Raw genomic sequence first — 23856 nt, 5'->3', positions numbered from 1 at the left:
AATGCGCCCAAGTTGGATTAAACTGATAATGATTATGTAATTACTCACGGTTCTTTTTTTTTAAAGAGGTTTGATTAACCCTTCAATCAATTTTCTATTAAGTCAAGGTACATAGTTCAAGTACTATACATAATACATCATTTCTGAAAGTATGTAAGACTAAGAAAGAAAGAAAGAAAGAAAGAGTGTTTCCTTATAATTGTAACGCCATGATGACATCATGATTCAACACCCTCTGTGACCAATTGTTTTCTTAGTGCTGTGTTGTATAAAAACAGCAAGGCATTTGTTATAATAATGTCAAGTCCAATTCCATTACTCATTTTCTAGTACATTAAGGTGGTTACCTCCTTCATTTCTCTAATTTATTTAATGAAAAATAACAGTCCCACCCATGAATTGTCAAACAGAATGTAGCCGTGTGGTAGAGCAACTCATATCTGACGCCATCAACCCTGATTCATCTCCTCATTTTTCTGTTAACTGCAAACACTGTTTCATCCTCTCTGGTTTTAAAACTCTGTCTCTTGATAACTCTGAACCCCCCCCCCTATATCAACTGGAATATTAACATCAGAGCCGATATTAAGAGCTGAAACCGCTTGCATCAGTGGAAAAGGGCAGAGACTCACGGTCGGAGCTGAAGTCATCTATGAGAATTATCTCCTGAATCAAAGACGAAGGACTCCGCATCAGGACGCTGATGAAATAAGGGGAGTAAAGACGGATGAGTTAACAGAGAACATCAGAGGATCCCAGCAACAGTTAGCATAGGTACCATCATGTTTTCCTACCTCTTGATGGTGCGCAGGAGGGTGGAACGGGCCTCATTGTGGAAAGTGATTATGATGCTGGTTGGGGGAAGGTCTGTGTCATAGTTCACAGATGCACACCTGCAAAGAATGGAACACACCATATGGAGTAGAAAGGCCTCACGCAGGAATTAACCACTTTACCCCTGGCATCCCAATTTTGGGCATGTCATACTTTAGGCAAAACCTTAGTCAAATTTGTATTTTATGTATTTATTTGTCTGTTTGTAAGGTAATTCTGGGGGGGGGGGGGTGGATGTGTGAGATTGTCTTTTCGTCCTGAGACATGTATATACAACAACAACAACAACGTATAGATTAGGCATTACACTGGAGGTCTGTAGTACTTCCCTTTGTTATTGTCACACAAATTGTAAATAAATCATTAAAAGGACTAGCAGACCCCTGAAAATATTGATACATGGGCAACTTGGCCAATTTAGATGAGACAATCATGTCAAAGAGCAACTTGAAGCCTTTTCATAGCAGCCATATTGACATGAATAATTGTGTAATTTTACAGGTGTTGTCAATGATACTTATTATGTTCCATTCAGGTCAAACAGAGTCAGGTTGCTGCTATTGTGCATACACAGCTATATGCCAATCATTTTTTTATAATAAAAGTAGCTAATGGGAGGACCAGCGGCCGGTGGAGCACGTCATTCGGGTTCGACATACGTACAGTAGGTGTGAGGGCCTGAAGGTATCATGTGTCAATGTCACTGTCATATTAGCTGGGTCAGCTTGTCACAACTCCACTGCAAGAAATATGCCTACAATTGTTTTCTGTTTTATAACCATTATTACTCTTAGTATCTTCGTAAGATATGGTGTTATCTGTTACGGTAGGAAAACCCCCATTTGTTTAGTTAACCAAGTATTATATCTATATCATAACATGTCTGATGTTTATAAGAAACCAAACCAGCAAAAAATTATGCGACTGATGAAGAGTTTAATTGTGGAGAGACCTGCTGCTGCTTCAATAGAAATACATGGCATATGTTGACCCAGCTAATATGTTGTCTGTGATGATGACACAATTGCTCCAAAGAAGAGCAGCGGCAAATGAGGTATCTGCCATGAAAAAGGTTTTCAAATCCCATTGAGACCCCAAACCCCAGAGAGAAACCTCTGAGAGCAAAATGGGCACCATGTAAATAATCAATGGATACCATTCATGTGTGGCTATTTGGTTACAGCCTAATAATAACCATTGACAGATCAAGGTAGGCGACTCCTATCAGCCTCATTTCTTCCCTGGTCTTCACCTGTAGTGTCGCGTGTCTCTGATCGCTCGCTCACTGCCCAGGCGGTCGCTCTCCTGCAGGTTGAAGGCGTGATCTCTGTAAGGGTCCTCGCCGGGCTTCAGCGCCTTGGCGGCCAGGTAGGCCCTCTCATCAAAGCTTCCCAGCAGCGGGCCCTGCAGCTCCGCCTGAGGAGGCTGGGTCACCTGCAGAGAAAGCCATCGTAACATCTTAAGGGGTGATTTAATGGTCTGCCGTGCATTCACAATTCACATCCTTCTCATCAAGCACAGTGGTTGAAAAAGCACTCACTCACATGTTTTACGTAACTAAAAGTATCAATACTGCAATATAGAAAAGTAAAATCCGGTAGGTAAAGTAAAAATATTCACATCAAAATGTACTTAAATTACAAAAGTAGAAAGGACTCATTGTGTAGAATGTCCCATTTCACATAACAAGTTTCAAATGTATACGAATATTTTGAAAATAGCAGATGTACAAGCTCACAATGCTTGTAAATTGGCAAGTGGCAAGTAACTAAAGTTTTCAAATACTTGTAGAGGAGAAAAAGTACAATATTTGGATCCGAGATGTAGTGGAGTGGAGTAGACGAAAAAAGGATTGTAATTTGGAAATACTCAAGTGAAGTACAAATACCTCAAAATTGTAAGTACAGTACTTAAGTAAATGTACTTAGTTACTTTCCACCACTGATCAAACACACAGTGACACATGATTGGTACACGTGTAAACACACACACACACACACACACACACACACACACACACACACACACACACACACACACACACACACACACACACACACACACACACACACACACACACACACACACACACACACACACACACACACACACACACACACACACACCCATCATCCATCACATCAATCTAGGAGGTGAGGGCTCCTCTGGGAAAAAGTTGTTTTGCAGCTTGTCAACAAACTGCTCCTTCACTTCTATTACTGTCCACAAAATACTCCTCTGCTACATACTCAGAGGCCTTGTGCTCATTCATGCTCATACTGTACCTCACAGGATGGTGTCGCAGGCTCGCAGCACAGATGACGGAAATAGCTGATCTACGATTAGGCTTTATTCAGTGTCATTGGAGACAGATGATAAACCTCTTACTACCTTTAAGAATTCTACTTTTCACAACATTATAGGAGAAAGAAATGGGCTCTTGTATGATTACATGGCTTTGAATGGTTACATTCAATGAATTATGAAAAGCTAGAAGAAAAATGTTAATTTAACTCTAAAAGTGTAAGAATTGACCTGTACACTTAAAGTTGAATGAACTCCAGGTTTTGCAGTAGCCTATACAGTATACTGTATATACCACAGCCTCATACAAATGCATCACTGACATGCAGGGATGGAGCTCGTTAATTTGTATTGATAGCAATCACCTTATCGATCAGGCTTATCCAGCCGGTTTCTTATCGAGCCCCATCCTGACATGTATGCAACAAAATGGGATTACTATTTTATTAATTTATAGATAATTGCATATCCTAAAGGCACCAGATTATTGTCTCCACCAGGCCAAAGGCATGGCCGAAACTATGTTTTGGACCCTGTCTGTCCGTCTTTGACCCCAGAATCCAAACTAAATGTGGAGAAAAAACGTTCAGTTTTTATGCACCAAATCGGGATTCTTGAACGAACTCATAAAATGCAGATGTGCTAGCGGCTAGCCTATTGCTTAGTTATTTGAAATTCTTATTTTAAATCAAAGTTTAAAACGTTTCTGTTTGCTGCCTTCTTTTAAAGGGTTTTTTCTCATTCGTTTGCATTGTAATTGTACTTTCTTATTGAGTAATATGCCTATTAATCAGCCAATATAACATTCATTTTAATTATTTCTAATAAAATCAGTATATGAACCCTAAAAGAAAATTCTGAATCAATCTAATCAAAAGTAATTTATATTATTTAGTTATATAGGAGGGGTGAGTAGAAGTTTAATACAAATGTATAAAGTGCAAGAATAGTTGTACATCCGTATATTGCTCAATACTGTAAGCAATACAAGCTACAAGCTCACAGTGTGTTGTGCTGCAAGTACGTTGTGAGCTTATAAATCAATCTTTGGTGCGCAACACGGCGTGCAGTCAAGTATAAATCAGGCATAAGAGAGAAAGGACAGGCAGAGAGATAGATGCACGGAATGGAAAGAGAAGAGAGGAACTTTGAACCTCTACAGTGTTATTAATGGTCTGTCTGGGGAGAGGCTTTTGTGAGCTCCCTCCCAAAGTAGTAGAGTATGACCTCACTTTCCAGCTCTCCAGAGAAAGAAAGAAAAAAACAAAAAAATGACATGGACCGATGTATGTGGAGAAAGCACTTCAATACTTTAATCCACTGAATTAAATATGAATCTCCACTAGAAGATGAACATGTGTCTCTGATTGTCTATGCTGAATTGAGAAAACTCTTACAAATCAAATATGACTGACTTGATCCCTGTAGGTTGAAATCTACTGCATGAGTCTGCAGACTCGCACAGTAAAATACTCCGTTAGTAAAATACTCATTAGCCAAAAATAGTACAGATGCAACTCACTCTGTTTAGGACTCTCCAACCCTGGTTCACAGGAGCCTCTGCTAGGCTACTTCTGGTTTTCTGTTCTACTGGGACATTTAATTGCGGTCACTCACGTGTTGTCTGAGGTCCCTGACTACACAACTAGGATGACAAGGACACCATATGGAGAGCAGGACCAGTCCCCTTTGTCACCAAACTTTTAGTTTTTACTGTTTCAATTATTTAAAAAGGTATTGCCAATTCCCCCTTGTCACTACCAACCACCACTGTTGGCCTGGGGAGTGAGTAGATTACAGGGAAATTCAGACGGTTGCAATTTTTCGCTGCAACATTCTGATGCTTTCATTTATGCTCCATAACACCTTGTATCCGCAACGGATTGTGAGCTTGTAGATATGCTATTTTCGCCAAGCGCCACCATCGTACAACAAAGTATAAATCGGGTTCTTAAGCCCCAATCCTCCGCCGGCGGGGGCAGCGGCTGTCCACCTCATATACAGCTCTCAGTGGGTAAATGGGGCTGGTCAAGGTCTCAGGTTCCAACTCTGATATTTTAGATTTTCCCTCCTTGACCCCCCTGGGGTTTAAGAGGTTTTAAAAGATTCTCGCCACAAACCTTTGGTCTGAAACTGGCTAACCAGTTTGGTCCTCTCTGACACACATGGACTTTCCTTTCACTTCACCTGGAGGATGTAACGCTATCTCCTCCACATCCCCTCCCTACTGAACAGTCTCCCCGACCAACCAATAGGAGTCACTATAGTAAAGTGATGACTTGTCGCAGAAAAGAACACAATCTCCTGCAAGCTTTCCACCCACGAACAGTTTTTGTTGCAGAGCCCTGCCACCCAAGTAAAGCCAGGCCTTTAAAGTGGTGGGAGAGTGCTAATCCCTGACAGCAAGTGTCCGCTGCGTCCCAATACGGCTCGAAAAAATACTACTCTGTCCTCTTTATTGTATCTGACATCTTACAATGTGGCACCAAATGAAACGCTATAGATAATGACGATTGATTAGCCTGCACTTTGTCCCCTGGGTAGATGTTTAGGCTACAGTTATCCCTACATGTCTTGTCTCAATGGAGTATGTGATTGTGGAGAACACAGCAACAGATGTTGCAGGATGTCCAGAAGGACTATGAAACATTTTAAATAGCTTTGGGAATAAATTTGTCACATTCTCTGACCGCACAGAGAGCATTTTCGAAAGTATGTCTGGGACATTAGTGGGTTCGCCAGAGGAAATGGGCAAAAGTGTTTGCCATAGCAAACATATGCTGAGAAGAACATGATGTCATTGATGTAATCAAAGGTTATTAATGGAGGTGCCGGGAGACAAAAAGAAGATAAATAGAGAGACACTCACAGAAAGAAAGAAAGAAAGAAAGAAAGAAAAAAAGAAAGAAAGAAATATAGCTGCAAGTAGCGATAAGGCGGGACCAAGAAAGAAGACAATACGCAATAAGAACAATATGCACAAATAAGACTGACGAGCTGATTTGTCAGTACCCGGATTTGAACACACAACCTTGTGGTCCGAAGGCAATAGCTCTACTGACTGGGCTACACAGAGACAATGAACATTTCATGCAAATTGCTCAAAAAACCAGGCAGAAAATCAGGTATAAGCATTTTTTGCTGCTTGTATTAGGGACAAAAGAAGAATTTTCACAAACCAGCAATTTTCATTGGCTCATAAAAACTTAATTCTTTTCACTTTAAAAAATGGATTTCTTGTCCGTATAGGTCCAAAGTTTTCGTGCATTTTGATCAAAGATCCTGGGAGGAGATACATTTGAACAGTTTTTCATCAAATTCAAAATGGCGCGTGATCTAAAGGTCAGAGATCAAAAATCAGAACACGAAGGTTGTTCGGCATGAGGAGACACATTATGTGTATCAAAGTGCCATTGCCAACGGTCAAACGGTTCATGAGATATGCACGTTCAAAGTTTGCATTTTCAATTCAGTGCTATAGCGCCACTCTTTGGCCAATGGTTTTGGGCTTCACATAGTCACCGTTTGGCATGGTCCTCTACCAGATTCCTGCGTTTCGCGAAAACCGACTGCACGGTTAAACCAGAACAGCTATTTTTGGCGGAAGAAGAATGAGGAGAAGGAGAAGAAAAAAACCCCACAAAAACAATAAGTGACCAAAGTCACTTACTGACTAAGTGACTTCTTGGTCCCTTAAAGAAAGAAAGAAAGAAAGAAAGAAAGAAAGAAAGAAAGAAAGAAAGAAAGAAAGAAAGAAAGAGAAAGTCCTGACTTTGTGTTTTTATGAACCCACCCAAGTGCCCTATCGGACTTAGATCTGTGTTGGCAGGCCGTTCTGATATAGGTCACATTACCAGGATCAACTAAACACAGGAAATCTTGTGGTTTGGAGGCTAAGGTGAATGACCCTGTTGTGTAAATCAAAGATTGCAAAACACAAAGTTAGCAGGCATGCAAATAAAACAGGGCATTATTTGAAGACAGGGCATATGGTTGTACAATAACACTGTTTATAGTCACTGTTATAGTGGCCCATCCACTGAGAATTACCTCTCATGTGTACGAGTCATGATTACAGTTCAATGATGGCATGCCAGTAAATACTAGCTGTCTGTTTTCCAGTATAGGTTGCCAGCAATTAGAAAGAAATGTACTTGAAAATGGCTTTTCCCATATTTGTTATGTAATGAATCTAAATAAATGATATGGTCATTGTTAGATATTATCCAAAGTGATTCCATATGTTTTTTGCTTATTGAATCCTCCAAATATTTCCATATATTGGCCTAAACGCCACTGAGTTACCATGCAGAGTCTTTATTTACAGTGCAGCAACTTCCTTTGTTAATGATATCGTCGGTTCAACTGTTTGAATAAATGTGCTCTTGAGTTGAAATATGATTAAGTTGTCATAGAAAAGGGCCAGCATTTAATATTTCCGCTCCAGTGAAACATCTGCCACACTGGCGGCCCTGAAATGTCACATCAATGTGAGAATTTCACACAGGCGACCTCAAATATACACTATACAGCTGAGCAAATTGCATTGGTCTCTAAACCCTGTAAACCAGGGGTCTTCAACAGGGGGTCCGGAACCCCTCAGAGATACTGCAGGGGGGGGGGGGTGATAGTAACATTGTGAGCTTGTAAGATGGCTATTTTTGGCAAAGAGGTTTGGTGTACAAGGAAAAAAGGGCAGACCAAGTACGGAGTCAAAGGTCAATTATTGAGGGTTTAAGTTGTTAAATGTCTGAAAATGATAATTTGACATCTCCTCAATTTCAGTTGTGTACAACAACAAAAAGCCCCTATAACACAACAGAGCCAGCATCCGGACATTTGATGAGCAGATGTTCCTGTCCTCTCCACATGAGAAGATAAAGTCCTTTGTGTTTTATTATTGTATACGTCATGTAATTATTATACACCTGCACAGGCGGAATGAGCTTTATCTGGACTGCATGCTTTACAATGCATCTGATTTTAAGGGCTCACATTTATGTTTTACATTGTTCCTGTCAAATAAATAGAAGGACAACCACTAATGCCTTTTAAAAATTACTATAGACTATCTGCTAATACATGTCTGCACTAAGTCACTGGATTTCATTTCTCCATCAGGTCTGCTGGAATGCAGCAGCCTACATGTGGTGTAATTTTCACTGTGTGTTCAGTGTTCACTATTTTACAATTGGAGTCGAGTCTTTCCGCACTAGCTCCGAGCCAAGCTGGAAGAAACCTCACACCTGTTTACCACTACCAGCGGTGATGCAAAAACGGGCGCATGCAGACCAGACCGTGAGTGCTTATTATCACAGGCCTGTAATAATAGGTGTATAATTGAAGCAAGTCCACCAGTATTATATGGAAGAAAGATGCTCAGTCCTGCCTTAATGTCTGTCTGCATGCCTGGCTGCCTGTGTTACGACCGTATGCTTTGCTGTCTGTCCCTCGTGAACATTCCACTCAAACAATCAGTGGGTGTTGTTGCAGTTGCACTGAACAAACAATGTGGTTGACAGCGTTTGCGCACGCCACACTCGCACTGGACTTATGGAAAGCCTCTTACCGGGTAATTGAGGTTCTCTGACTGAGCTACTATTGCACGAAAACACAATGTCGTATAGCTGAGGAGTGGAATGCAATGCAATCTATAATCCGAGTCTGACTGTAGGCTGCAGAGGCAGGCTGGCTATTCCTTTCCATGTGGCTACATGATATCTTGGGAAAATATCATATAAGCTCATCATGAGATGAGATGAGTGCCTCCTGTTACATCTCCCTCCAGCTGTGCAACATCTCTGCGCGCGCGTGCGCGCACACACACACACACACACACACACACACATCACTGACATCAGCATGCAACACACTCTTGCAGGCAGCTGAGCTCGGTACAATATGCAGCGCATCATGAGCCCCTCTTCTCACACTCTCTCACTCCCCCCTGCCTCCATCCCTCCATCCATCCATCCATCCGCAAGGAACCTGCCACTCACAATCAGCGGGATGGTCCGGTCGTCTCGATGGATCTCCAACCGCCCAGCCAGCAGCTTCTGTCCATGGCCCCGGCTGCCCCCTGCGCCGCGGGGCTGCGACGCCGACGACGGGGACGCGTGCGGTTTGTTGTCCTGCCACAGGTAATAGAAGGTCCCCAGGATCCACGCTACGGTCAATATTGCGATGGCGTTGGCCCGTATCCTGCGCATGGTGAGCCCATAAGGGAGGGAGGGCTCCGGAGACGAGCCCGCAGGTGGTTCGGGTTCGTCGTCCGCCGGCCGGGGAGGAGAAGACAAAGCGACACAGACAGAGAGGGAGAGAGAGAGAAGAGAGGTAGAGGATGAGAAGCAGCGCGGTGCGGTGCCTCAGTGCGTGGGGATGTTCCGTGCACCGCAGCACACACAAGCTGCTCTGCTTGCCTTGGAGAGAGTCTATTTGGAGCTCTGCCTCGGACTGGATTTGCGCACTGACAGAGCGGCGGTCCTAGCGCCGTCATATCCCGTCCACTGCCTCTTGCGCCATGCTGATTGAATGTCCATATCTGGACACAATTTATTAACTAGATTTCTTTTATGATTGATTTATAAGAATAAAATTAGCTAGTTAGAATAACGTAAAATGTATTTTAAGCATTATGCATTTTAAATTATGAATGGAAGAAGAAGAAGAAGCCTCGAAATTAATGCAAATTAATTAATAAAAGGGAGAGAAAGGGAATGTTCCACGCTTTGGCAATTTCAAATCCTCCTGCTTGGTTATATGGTTCATTCTGGATCTGCGCAGCTGACCCTTTCGACCCCGTGCCTGGTTTAATGAAGGCAAACTCATAAAAATAAGTCGGAATACATTAAACACAGAACCGTTGCAAGCAGAACCCACTGAGAGCTATAAACGATATACCAATAAACACCATGCAAGCTAGACATAGCGTAACAGAGCACGCCAGCAATGCCTATAGGGGCCCATGCGTTTCCTTCTTATTTACTTTCTGAAGAAAAAAGAAAGTCATGCACACCCCACCTATTGTTTGATTTATTGCACAGCTGGCCTGGCCCCTGCATCGCCATTATAAATTGGGAATGTCAAAATGTCCTCATCTGAAACATAAGCAAAGTAACACGACACTTAGCCTACAATGTGTGTGGCACGCGCATGATGTTTGTGTAAATACTGCATGCCTCCACAACACAAAAGATGAAGTGAAATGAAAACACATCTGTCCGAAAGAGATTCCCTGGCGCCAGGCTTAATTTATTTTCATCACCATTAATTAAGTTCTTGAAAAATCCAAAAAACTGTAATCAAGACTCCTGATAGAGCCAATGTATTTCACACAGCATTTAATCACATTATAAGTATAAGCCCGGGGCTCCCCCCAATGAGAACGAGAGAGGGGGGGGGGGGGTGTCTCAAGTTCAACACACACATGTAACATAATGATTCACATACTTTTTCACATGTACTAATCAAAGCAAACCAGTGAGAGCTCTTACAAATGTTGCAAAAAAAGTGCATTCCCTCATGGCATGCTCTCAACCTGTGGACTGGGGTTCACTATATTGCAAGCCCTCAAATAATTGGCAAAACACTAATTTTATTAGTGATATAAAATAAAGATGTAGCCTATAACCCCTTCAAACCCCCCTCCATGCATGCACTCACACACACACACACACACACACACACACACACACACACACACACACACACACACACACACACACACACACACACACACACACACACACACCAGGGACTATGGTTTTATACATTTATCTAAACACTGCATGCTTCTTGCAATGAAAATAAATGGCATAACCTATTTCAACCAGGTTGAAAGTGATTATAAAGACTGTCTGTGGGTTTTATAAACATTTAATCAATGAAACATTAAAAAGGAACTTGTGACTTTCAAGCTACATTGGGTCCATATTGGAACACGGGTTCCTTTGTTTCCCCCCATTACCTGAGAAGTAACGTTTTGGACATACTGTACAGCACATGGTTTCTGGCCCACAGCATTGATATATAGCTACATGGGAAGTGGGGCAGAGAGGTCATGGCCACAGATGGCGTCAGGGATGGATTTATTTGTCTTCATTCAAACAGAGAAGACCATATAGTGCTGGTGGCAGCATTATCATTGGTTATCTTTTAACTTGTCAGGGCAGCAGGGCTGAAAGGCAGCACAGCTGGTAGTGATCCTGTGTAGTAGAAGACTAGAGCTTTTCAGCAATTCAGAGCTGGACCCAATAGTCTGTTAATTATATAGTAGAGAGTCCTGTGGCAATTATACAGTACAGTACATACAACAGACCCCGGCCATCATGAATTGCCTGCAGTGAAAGTACAGATGCAGGGTAAATTGTGGTGATGATGCAGGCAATGAAATCGGCTGCACTAATTTGACTTTCAAATATCCTTCTGCAATTTTCTAAACATTCCACTCCGTTGTTTGTGGCAGATGTACGGGCGCGTGTGTGTGTGTGTGTGTGTGTGTGTGTGTGTGTGTGTTTGCATAGGATGCGGCTGAGTTAATTTGCCTCTTAGGAACTTGAAAATTAAGTAATCTTATCTCCTCTCCTCAGCAGCAGCAGCAGCATGGGTACCACTGTAACTGAGACATTGGTGGGAATGTGTCTCTACAGACTCTGCCTCTCGGTTGTGGCAAAGATTAGTGGGTACAAAAAGGAAACAAGCTCAACATCTGGACTTTCCAGTGCAGACTGGTCTGCCCCTTGTGTCAACACTGTCTATCCCGAGACACAGAGGAAGACCAGGGGCCACGTTCCCATGTCGGGTAAGCAAAGAAACAAGAACAAAATAAATAAAATAGTGTGTACTGCCTTGCTAACACCCATGAGTTGACTTTTTGGTAAAGCTATATAGTGAATATGAGACAATTAAGCGAAGGTTTGCGTCTAAGTGCAGATATTATGTATGCCACAAAACCATGACATTTTTTACCATAATTACATAGACAATGTTAATAAACCGTTTTTCTTATTAAGCGTTATTGCTTTGTTTCTTACTTATTGTTTATGCTTTTCTTTTGTTACATATTCAGAATAAAGTCTTGTGAATGTTTTTACTCTCTGGGTTAGTCAAACCAGGGTAAATGGAGCTTTAATTTAAACTAAACCTTTTCTCTTCAAAAAGGTTAATATATCCTCCCTTGAGTGAGATAGAACACTCTAAATGCTCCTCCATTAACAACTGAATAGCAGTTTCACTTTTCAACTGGAACTGACTGAATTGACCCTAACACTGATAAGAACTCAAAGCTGACAGGTCAGCAGGGTGAATGTAAGGAGCAGACAAAGGTAAGAGTTTCCATGTCTGACGAGACTCACCACAGAAATACGAGACCCTTTCCCAAATAAAAAAGGTGAAGGGTCAAACTACAGTAAATAGCACATGGGTAGATAGCATGTAAAAACATAACGCCTTTTTTGCAGAATATTGCAGTAATAATGTGGATTAGATTAAATTAAATCAACAAACTTCACTTAAAAGCTGACCCTGGTACAAGGATGAATATGAGCAAATAGAGGGGCAGACAAGGTCTGCCTGTCTGTTGGCTTAACACTACTTTTCCACTGACCATCCCTACCCTAGCCCTTTTAGTTCCACTGAGAAAGACTGCTGGCATTTCAGACAGGTATGCCAAAATGGTGAATCTCCCAGACACAGGAGAACAAAGACACACAGACTCTGGTACGTGCGTATGTACACACAAGCTTACAGCAGCACACACACCCAAGACCACAAATACTGTATACAGAAATAGACACTATACATGTGTGTGTACTTAAATTCACAAACACAGATTCACATACTGTACACTGTCTGTATTACTCAATTGTGAGCGCACGCACACGTGCACACAACAGTCTCAATGGAATTTCACTATCATAATAATGGAATCTTAGCCAATCATCTCTTGGCTTGAACCGCTCATCATCAGGCTCTGTGATGTGCAAGTTGGGACTTGTATGTGTGTGTGTGTGTGTGTGCATGTGTGTGTGTGTGTGTGTGTGTGTGTGTGTGTGTGCAAACAGAGTGTCAGTGAGCATGCAGGAATTCTTTCTGATCCTTCACCATGGTTTGCCGATTTGAATTTGTGGTTGGGTAACATATAAATTGTGATTTTATAAATGGCATAAATTATTTTACAAATCAACCAGTGTGTACCAGCAGCTGGTGAAAACAATATTTTCAAACAATCTTTGTGTCGCACACAGTACATGGCACAACAAAAACCCTATCAGGAGAGTCCAGAATACATTGTCAATCACTGTAGCTAAGTACACTGATATTAAAGTAGTCTAATTCTTTTATTATTGTATAAACAATGTGTAGTCTCCTCTAAGACAAACCCCACCCACCTGACATCTGGATTGAATTAAAAATAAAACAAAACCCACACAAATCACGTAGCATACAGTATTTCCAAATACCCCTCAGCACCAGGTCTGCATCAGAACTCAGAGCCAGAGGTGCCCGTCGGAACAGAAGAGGCCACTCTGCGGGTCTTGCTTTACAGTTTACACCCTAAGCTCTGAGCTTTCTCTCTTTCTGAATTCCTGACAGATTACTGAGCAAAAGCACAGCCGCAGGGTTAAAGTATACAAGAATTCTCCCAACACCCCCCAAGGAGTCAGCCTCCAGTGCCGATGGGAACCGCACTGGCCCCATGTTTTCAAACAAAAAGGATGGGTCTGCACTGCAGTGGAGTAGAGAAATACATGTAATGGGAGTATGGCAACATCTACAGTATATGGTAATGACATCCGAGTACTTCTTCCACCACTTCCACACACTAACTGGGTGTAGTACAGAACAGATGACTTCTTTTTAGGAGGAGTCAATACTTTTCGGGATCTATTGAGAAACCTCATGTACAAGTTTATCTTAAAACCTGTGGACCGGGGCCCACTGGTGGGCATTGAGGATATTGTAAGTGGGCCCCAAATAATTGGCAAAAGGGACACAGACATAATAACTGGGTGGGGCATGTATTTCCAACTTGCATCGTTCCAAGTAGGCCAGTGCGTTCCAAGTAGGCCAGTGCCCAACGGGTATTTCTTCTTTAAAACTTTTTGGGCGCGCCGCGGGTTCGAGTCCCGACGGCATTTGCATCGTGTCACTCACAGTCTCTCTCTCCCCGTTTCCTGTCTACCTAGTGTACTATCAATAAAGGCATATACAAAGCTGAAAAAATGCCAAGAATACCAAGATTCATTGGTAAATGATCAATCAAGTGACTAATGATTAAAATAAACATGCTCTGCACACAGACCACTCATCTTACCATGCATCCGACCACAAGATGGGTGGACCGCAAACACTTTCTTAATTTTCAAGTGGGGCCTGATCCAGAAAAGATTGAGAGTCACTTCTCTAGAGTCTAGACTGAATGGTTTCCAGAATGCTATCATCATCATCATACTGCTGTCAAAGCCTTGTCACCCCTGTGGGCATTGGCTGCCTTTCAGCTGTGGAAAGTAACTATTACAGTACATTTACTTAAATCCAGTTTTGAGCTACTTTTTCTTTACTTATTCCATCTTTCAATAATTTATACTATAGCCCTGAAACATGACATAATCATGACAGTCGTGGCACGCGTGATGAGTACTTAAATCTGAATGTTTATGTACACGTTTTCAGTGTAAATGTAGCTATCGCGTGAAACTGGCTTCAGTTGCGTAACTGAATGTTTACGCGTTAGTGAGTGGTGAGTATTTCTACATTGTGGTAATGCTACTTTTACAAAAGAATTGGAGTAGGCTCTTCTTCCAGCACTGACAGAACACCATTATGGTGCTGCTGTCAAACAGTGTTTTAGTGTGTGATACAGTACCAGCCTCCCCTGTGAGCATTAGATTAATGTTTATCTTTTGTTTTGGCTTTGTTTGTGTTTTTCTTTTATTGTAAGAGTCCATCAAAGTTGATGATGATGATGATGATGTAACGCAACATTTATATGTTAGTGAGCTGAGATCATTGTTACTATTAGACACTAACATCTGCTCACACATCTTGAAAAATGTAATAGTGTTTGGAACGAGATATTGAAGTTACCATTTCAAAGTAAACTGGAACAAATGATTTAAACAGTTTTGGAGGCAATGTAAATCAAAGGGAACTGAACACAATTTGATTACTTAATTTGATCAACGTGAGTAATCTACACGCTGGATTGTATTACAATTCCGGACAGGTAATCTGTGACCTGTAACAGATTACATTCAGGTGACCTTCCCATCTGTAGTCACAATTGAAGGCATACAGGGATATTAGCAGACAAAATATTGTGGATTTTCTCCCTTCACTCTTGAGCTTCAGTAGTGCAGTTCTGCAGAGCAGTGGTTCTCAACCTTTTCTGGATCAGCTACTAGGGCCAACTTGGAAATCTCACAAGCATTCGTGGCCCACCCAAATGACCACTTAACAGCCAAATGGCTGCCGTGTTAAGTGTTCAGAAGAGTGGGTTGCGTGCATTTTAGAGCATGTTTATTTTAATGGTCAAGCATGTGTTCCAACTTGAATGAATGGAAATAACAGTACATTTTAATTTCGTATTGATTGGTATCACTACAAAAACAATTGTTCTTCAAGGTTTTAAATACCACATATATATATATATATATTCTCATTTGGGTTTTTTTTTCAAAAATGTGCTTTGTTAGGTCAGTGACCTTGAACTTTGACCACCAACTTATAAATCACTTCATACTTGAGTCCAAGGGGACTTTTGTGCTGGATGTAATGAAATTCCCTAAGATATCACATGCATGACAATGGGACACAGACAGATGCAAATACAGTAAACGGACAGTTATATGGACAGATGGATGGGAAAATATAATTACTCTGATTTTGGCTGTTGATGATGGAGGATAGGTCAGCTTCTCAAACCTTGCCTCTGTTTAAATCACGTATGAAAACTCACTTGTACTCCCTGGCATTCGAACATGCTGATTAAGAGTTGTTGCTTCCACTGCATTATGTCCTTATGTTGCCCTGTTTATGTAGGTTTTTTTTGCCTTTGATATTTTAGTATTTATTTGTGTACAGTAGCCTACTTTGTTTCAACTCTGTTGTGTAAAATGTGCTTTATAAATAAAGCGGATTGGATTGGAGGGACAGTCACAGGACAGGTAAAAAAAAGAAATAGCTTAGATTCTGCCACTAAATAATTGCAGTGGGTCTCTGAATGAATGTAGGCACAGTCTATAAACAATGGATATCCTATAATATAGCTCTTGGTTTATTCATACAATATGGATAAATACCGGTATGTTTATTCATATTAATATAATATGAATAAACTCATGTACAGTCTATCACCAATGAATGAAGGAATATACCCATCTAGTATGAGAGAGTGCTTTGTGTGGGCGAGTGTTCAATGTGCAATTGTGCTTGTTGGTATATTAAATATTAATATTAAAGTAAAATAGGGCTTTATTGCTTAGAAATCTCATCACCAAAACTGAAGGTTGAAAGTCTGAAATGACTTTCCAAGACCACATTGTAATACGTACATAAAGACTTAACAATCTACACAATGTTTTCAACATTCATGCTTGTCGCTGACATGTCCACTTGAGTTCTGGAATATAGGCGGCTAGGCCAAACCTTTCCTTATGACTGCAACATTTATGTAATGTAAATTACTCACTATAAAGCCACGTCGTAATAGGCTGTAGTGTAGACTATTACAAAGAGACTTATTAAAAGCCATAAATCTTTCCATCACTCATTTTTAGTTTCTGGCATTTCCACTAACTCCGTGACTTTGAGGACATCCAGATGATTTACAAAACATAAAAACTGAGGTGGGCTGACGAATTACAGCTCCTGAGAGGTCTGGGGACTTATGTTTGACTTACAGCATTTCGACCACTTACTCTTTTCCATTTGCACACTACACTAGTGGCTAGTGTGTCATTCCATTTGCACACTACACTAGTGGCTAGTGTGTCATTCCAAGACATGACAGCATCCCTCAGCGCAACACCAAAAGAGACCTACAGTATGAGCATTTGAAACACTGTAAATTATTCAGCAGTGGGTATATTCTTGCCTTACAGACAGCAATTTACACCCTCCCCTCTGGTAAGTCTGTGGTTCAACTTGACAGTAGGCCTATGGGGGAATATGTCCTAAGATCAGCCTCTAAAACAATATGTACAGTACCATCAGCCAAACATACTCTATGCATTTCAGCCGTGTTTTTACCCAAAGCCTGTCTCCTTGCCGAGTAGTAGTCATCGTAATGCATCCGTGTCCCCCGGCCTGAAAGCAGTTGGCTGGCTCACCATGACTACTCTGTTGCTGAGCATCAGGCCTAGCTTGGTTTGTGATTCTGTTACACCAGCCTGGCTCCGTTCAGCATATCAAAGCCATTAGTAAGACAAGTACAGTAACAGTGTTTACCATTCTCCAGAGCCTTAGCCTGTCAGAATAAGGCCACTATCTGTGGAAGGACTACCAGATGAGATGGAGAGAGTTTGTCATGTGAAAAGAGTAGGGCTGCTCTTTATATTTACAATTAATGTAAATTAGACCAAATTCAGAGTAAATCTATTTAAGTAAAACCTACTTAATAAAAATGGAAACTGTTACAAGAGTAATATAGGCTAAGATTATGCCCCGGATAGCCCCCAGGGTCTGAAGGCAGAGACATCCACTACTTTACATTGAAGCATGGGATTCGTGTGGTTCTAGTGCAAGGTCAAAGGTGGGTGAGACATAAAAAATAGTTGCTCCATTTATTATATTAACTCAAAATATGCTCCTTAATGACTCTTTTGCGGATTTTGCCTTTTTCTTATTTATTTATTTTTATAGAGGGACGGACAGTAGACTGACAGGAAATGGGGGAGAGAGATGGGGGAGTGACATGCAGTAAAGGCCGCGGCACACTGCCAGACTCAGACCACCGGGCCAAGGTGTCTGGACCGCTGAGCCACGGCCCAGGCCTATTTTTATACATTTTAACATCATGTTGATTTTGCTATTTCTATTAGGTGTGCTGGACTGTATCCGTGGATTGGGATCTTCAAATTGTAAAATCAGCAGTAAGTAATGTTTTATAAAACTAAAAACAGCACGTTGGTTTACTCACCTTTGGAGTGACATCATGGCGAGGTAAGTTCACAACCCAAACCTCTACCAAAGTGTCCTTGCACTTTAGTGTACAGTAATGGTCTGGATGGGGAATTATCTTTTCAGACATCATATTCGGAGAGGGGGAACCTGGTCAATTTCTGCAGATGAGAGGACAGGTGAATCAAAGGACAGCCTTCATTCTTTTCACTATGCCACCAATTAGATCTACCAATGCATTCAAGTCGTATCGTGTTCCATGTATTCACAAGAATAATGTACATGAATGGTACAGTGGTGTGATATTTACCAATGCAGGCAAACTTTTCCAAGAGCTTTGAGATCATGTCATGCTTACCATTTTGTTAGTAGTGGGAATTAATGACCATGACTTGAATTTCGTCTGTAAAAAAGATCCCATACACATTAAAAAAGCCAGTAGTCACTCAGTCTCTTACCCAATTTTTCTCAGACGCAAACTCAAGTGGAAATGCATTTATTATTGATTTAATGTCGTTCAGAAATAAAATATCTAAAGACAACTTTCATTTAACCCTCAAACATAGCCCCGGTCTAGACAGTATAGTAGTGGTACCACAAATCCAAAGTTTGTAATAAAACTTACTTGAACAGTCTTGACACAGACCCTCTGCAAACGTCTCAGTAGCAGTGAGAGTATTTTAAGAAGCAGGGTGAGTCAGTCACATAACTCATGATGGGAGATTGTTTGGTGCAGTAACATATTGCAATAAGATATCGCCAAAACACAATGCGTTTGTTTAATTTTGATTAATTATTCAACTGGTGGTCTATCAGAGACCACTAAATCACAAATCCTCAACGGAACTCCTATCTGGTCAGTCAATGTAAGCCACTCTAGTTAAGAGTATCAGAAAAAGCTAAAAAATATATATTACAATATGAGAGCCATGTCTAATTCTTCCACAGTCATCTGGCTAACTAACAATCCTGCTTCTTAAAGTACCACATGGTCGGACGGTTGATATATTTTGATTACAATATTGCCACACACATTCAACTCTCAACTTATGACCTATTTGTCTCTACAGTTATGAGGCTAAAGCATTAATAAATAAAAAGGACATCTGTTTAAATTTAAAGTGCTAAACATTTGTGATTTGCCTAGAAAAGAAAAATAAGAAGAAGGAAATGAGTAAGGTGAAAAATTATCTTTGAAGTGGAAAGAAAAAGTAAATGACAAGAATAAAATTAAAAGTTAACCAATAGAACACATTTAAGAATGTCTATTTTCCTATTTGTTTGCATTCATTTATTTCGTACACATCAATTGATTGTCTATAAATAGGGATCACAGAAAGGCTTTGTGCTGAAACGTGCTTGTACCTGACCACTAATGTGCACTTTAATAAATCATCTGAAAGGCTTAGTTTGTGAGTGCGGACTATTGTTTGCATCTATATTGTGTTAACCAGCGCTGAAACATGACGTAATGAATAATGGAACAAAACAAAACCAGCTAAAAGCAGCATGGCTGACCATGGAAGAGCACAGCTCTCCATGGCCTCGAGAGACACACACAGACTAACAACAGTACAAATGAGATAAGTGAGGTTTTGTTTAGGCCTATAGCAAATATCACAACACAAATATATAATGAAAAAAAGATATAAACAAAACAAAAAAACAAAAACATGGCTGAAATCACTGCGAGTACAATCTTAGGAGTCACACAAGGCATTTCAGAGCAGTTCTGTAGAGTCTATGGCGTATTAAGCAGTAGTCGGGGGCCTACAGAGTGCAAGGACAAGAGAAGGAAAAAAGGAAGAAGCTCTGACTTGTCCCCGTGCATCAGAGAACAGGGAAGATATTTTATTATCTAGTAGTTCCTCTTATTATCTAGTAGTTCCTCTGAGAGTCGCCTGTCAATAGTGACCATTCTCTTCAAAAGGCAAAGGTGCAAGGGAATGAATCCCCTCTAGCGCTACAGTGACACATGCTTTTAAATGTCAACGTCTCTCTCTCTTTCTCTGCTGGACACATTCCACCAGGCTCCTCGTGCAGAGACAAACAGAGAGAGAGAGAGAAAGGAGTAAGTGAGCAACGCCCACACTTCTAGAAAGAGTCCCTGTGTGTATCACCATGAGTATAGCAACTCTCCCAGGGTGAGGGGTACCATTCCCTGTCTTGCTCGACGGGTAGAGACCGTGGCACCAACTCTGCCCGGGTTAGGGGGGTTTCCATTCTCTGTGCAGTTCACCAGGTAGCACCTGCCACCCACACTCTCCGTGTTAGGTGCACCGCTTCATTAAACATGCATGTGACCAAGGTGCTGTATGACGCTGTGTGGCGCTGCGTCTGCATGACATATGTTGTGTGGATCGAGTCCTATTCCACAGCTCAGCTACAAGTGGTTCCCATATCTACCTTCCAGCACATCTCTTCTTCATAGATGAGTGAACAGTGGAGTCCACTGGGAGAATGCAGGGAGGGGGGGTTAATGTTTACTGGTAAACAGTCAATGTCACATGACCACCCCCAGGCATGGCTCATGTCAAACAGATAGAAGGGCGTTACTGCTCAGTCGGGCACACCGTGCGGTCTTTACAGCAGAAGTAATGGACCACGACCCCATTGGGGTACCTAGCAAATGCACTGAGGAGACACAGAGAGATACATTTAGGTGTTTAGGCATTTACCATAGCTGAATAAGCTGATACTCTTATGCATATTTACGTTGGTCTCTCAAAGTAAATCTGAGAGACCACCATCTACATTTTCAGAGAGAGAGAACATTTCCAGAATTCTTTATACCATAGGGTGTTCCTATGAGTGCTTGGTCAAGACTTTTGTATACAAGTACAATTAGCCCTTCGCTAAGTCCCTCCCCAACCCAATGGGTGAGAAGGACAAGCTGTCATTCTCACCCATTGAGATGCATGTTAAATGACGAGATTTCTCCATATAAAATAATTGATCATTTTGGTAGCAAAACCTTCAAAATGTCTTCTAAATCTAGTCAACCAGGTCTGCAGTAGGCTATGCACTGGACAAATGTGCATGACATAATTTAAATAAACTAGAAATACGAGGAGATGACAGAGGGTGAAATCAACCACCCGAAGGAGTTTTCATGTTGCATGGTAAGACTACGGTCATTAGTATTATTGCCAGATTCACCTGGGTGGATCAGTCGTGTAACTTTCTCAATGTTAAACTGTGTATGTGTTCCAACGACACAGCCATGCAGAATAACATTGACAGCTATGAGGTGGAGAAAGCTTGACCTGCATAGCAACAGTTACTAAACTATTCGTATTGGCATTGGACAATCTCTTTTTGGGGTGGGAAGTCCACCAAAGCATTTCTTCCTAGCTGAAAATGCAAGGCGCGGGCCTACAAAAGGATCCAAACTCCCAGCAAGCAGATAAAAACACCACACATAGACTTTATATAGTAGATATAATGCTAATGTTAACAGTTTTACCTGTTCCCTATTTTCTTCTTGCACACCCTGCAGGTCTTTTCCTCTGTAATGACACATTTCACCTGCTGGTGGAAGATTCGCTCCTCCTGAACCTGATAATAGAGCAGCAAGAGACATGAGATTTGTGGAAAATCTAATTATATATACATATATATATATATATATATATATATATATATATACACACACAGACACGATAATTTAGCATGAATGAAGCATTGTAGAATTCTGAATTAATTTCCAGCCTAAGACCATCGTTTCTGTTCACATTTTCCCGTCTCAATAAAGCAGAAATATCTTAAAGTTAATCAGCAGAAAATGGCTCTATATTTTATTCAGCTGCAATCAGCAGATAACCACATTAAACGGAAGCCGTGTTAGATTACGCCTTTATTTTAAGGAGTTAAACTTCACTGAGACTTCAAATCTCTTTGAAAGGCCCACATAAAACAAATTGCAAACTTTAGTGATCCCCTAAGGGGCAAAAACAGATAATGAATAAAGATGAACATGAACTCATTTCACCCTGAAGAACTCTAACAGGGACAGCAACATAAAACATGTCCTAGACCCAAACGTTATTAATCTGCAGAAAGATTCTGAGAACAAGTCACTTCTTAAACCTTAGTCATCATTTACTTTACTGTACTGTATTGTCCAGTGTTTCGACTTTCGACCACTCACATTTTCTGCTCATCCTATAAATGTTTTGTTGATAAAATAAATCAGCTTTTTAGTGTAATGCACTTCTAAAGTAAGGCTTTATTTATTAATATTATAAGTAGTAGTAAATAATATACAGACAGAAGACAAATGTATCCATCCACAGGAGAACCACCCAAAAATAAACAAACACATTAACAGTTCAATGGTCCCTCCGTCTCACCCTGAGGAACTCTGCCTGCAGCAGACTCTTCAGAACCTGGTCGAAACGTTTCCTTTGGGCCTTCTCCTCCAGTACACTCTCCAGGAAGACTCGAATCTCTCTGATCTGGGTGTTTGCTGGTAGCAGGTTGATAGCCTATAGGGCAAACAGACCTTCATTCACTGCCAAGGACGACCTTTGACAACATTTATTTTTCCAAATGCCCACACTGCCAAGGACGACTTTGAGACTTTTGTGTTTTTACACTAGATGGCGCTCTTCTCTAACCTACGATTCACCGCTCTAGTCCTAATGAATCCAGAAAATCACATGGTCACTCATTTCTCCCTGCCTGTATCGTTCCACTTCAGCTGCAACCACCATTCATCATGTTTGAGTGGTGCAGCCACCCCACACACACACACACACACACACACACACACACACACACACACACACACACACACACACACACACACACACACACACACACACACACACACACACACACACACACACACACACACACACACACAATTCAGTAGATTGTCAGTGCATTGTCAGAAATAGAACTAGAAATAGAGAAAGGGGTAATTTGCCAAGGTGTATGTTAATTCTATTCATATTCCCTGAATAGATAGAAAACCTGCAGGGAAAACATGCATTTTCAGAAAACCTGCAGGAAAATAACGTGAACAGTTGGAATGGCACATCTGTACAGTACATATATATATATATATATATGCTTTCAGGAAGAAACCACCTAACTCCAAAATTTTTGGAGTTTTCTGTTAAAACAGTTTTCTGTTAAAACAAAGCAATACTGCCTAATCAAAATTGGTATTGGGACTTTACTTACTTGCATGAGAGGGGGAGAGGTTGTGGAGTTAGCTGCTTTAGCAGACAGTTGAGGGTATTGAGTTAAGGGGTTTTTACACTGCAACTGAGGAGAAAATCCTCCACCCCCACTGTGATCTAAATTACACACTCAAACACGTGGCCTATATCACCATTCCAAATGTGTCCCGAGTGGTCTCTCTCTCTTAATACCATGTCCTCATGGGAGACTTTTTAAAGCCTAAATGCATTCAGTCACTTTCGAGGGTAGCCTTCTCAGGAGAGATGAGAGGCAGAGGTGTGTATTACACATTGGTATGGTGGCATCTCAGACTGAAACTCCTATGAATTAGGGAAGGGAAATGTAACTCACTAAAGGAAAACATCATCCAGACAGACTCTTATGGTTTCTCCCTCTGGGAAGAATGCT

At 41.1% G+C, this 23856-nt stretch overlaps 2 protein-coding genes across 3 annotated transcripts in view; both read right to left on the bottom strand.

Annotated features, from left to right (window-relative positions):
- galnt16 (UDP-N-acetyl-alpha-D-galactosamine:polypeptide N-acetylgalactosaminyltransferase 16) overlaps nucleotides 1-9529 on the bottom strand; it is a 36965-nt gene extending 27436 nt beyond the window's left edge. The window contains exons 1-4 of the mRNA XM_080783616.1: nucleotides 9138-9529; nucleotides 2087-2268; nucleotides 795-893; nucleotides 633-700 (exon numbers count right to left, since the gene is read on the bottom strand). Coding sequence (XP_080639742.1) covers nucleotides 633-700; nucleotides 795-893; nucleotides 2087-2268; nucleotides 9138-9347 — 559 coding nt within the window. The 5' untranslated portion in view covers nucleotides 9348-9529. The remainder of the gene's footprint in view (nucleotides 1-632; nucleotides 701-794; nucleotides 894-2086; nucleotides 2269-9137) is intronic.
- Nucleotides 9530-18783: 9254 nt separating this feature from the next.
- vps39 (VPS39 subunit of HOPS complex) overlaps nucleotides 18784-23856 on the bottom strand; it is a 37509-nt gene continuing 32436 nt past the window's right edge. For both annotated transcript variants that reach the window (XM_080783540.1, XM_080783541.1), the window contains exons 22-24: nucleotides 22611-22745; nucleotides 21725-21816; nucleotides 18784-20892 (exon numbers count right to left, since the gene is read on the bottom strand). In XM_080783540.1, coding sequence (XP_080639666.1) covers nucleotides 20811-20892; nucleotides 21725-21816; nucleotides 22611-22745 — 309 coding nt within the window. In that variant the 3' untranslated portion in view covers nucleotides 18784-20810. The remainder of the gene's footprint in view (nucleotides 20893-21724; nucleotides 21817-22610; nucleotides 22746-23856) is intronic.

Source organism: Protomyctophum bolini (assembly GCF_963924005.1).
Source record: "Protomyctophum bolini genome assembly, chromosome: 15".
In the NCBI taxonomy this organism is placed as follows: Eukaryota; Metazoa; Chordata; class Actinopteri; order Myctophiformes; family Myctophidae; genus Protomyctophum; species Protomyctophum bolini.
This window is presented reverse-complemented; position numbering and strand designations above follow the sequence as displayed.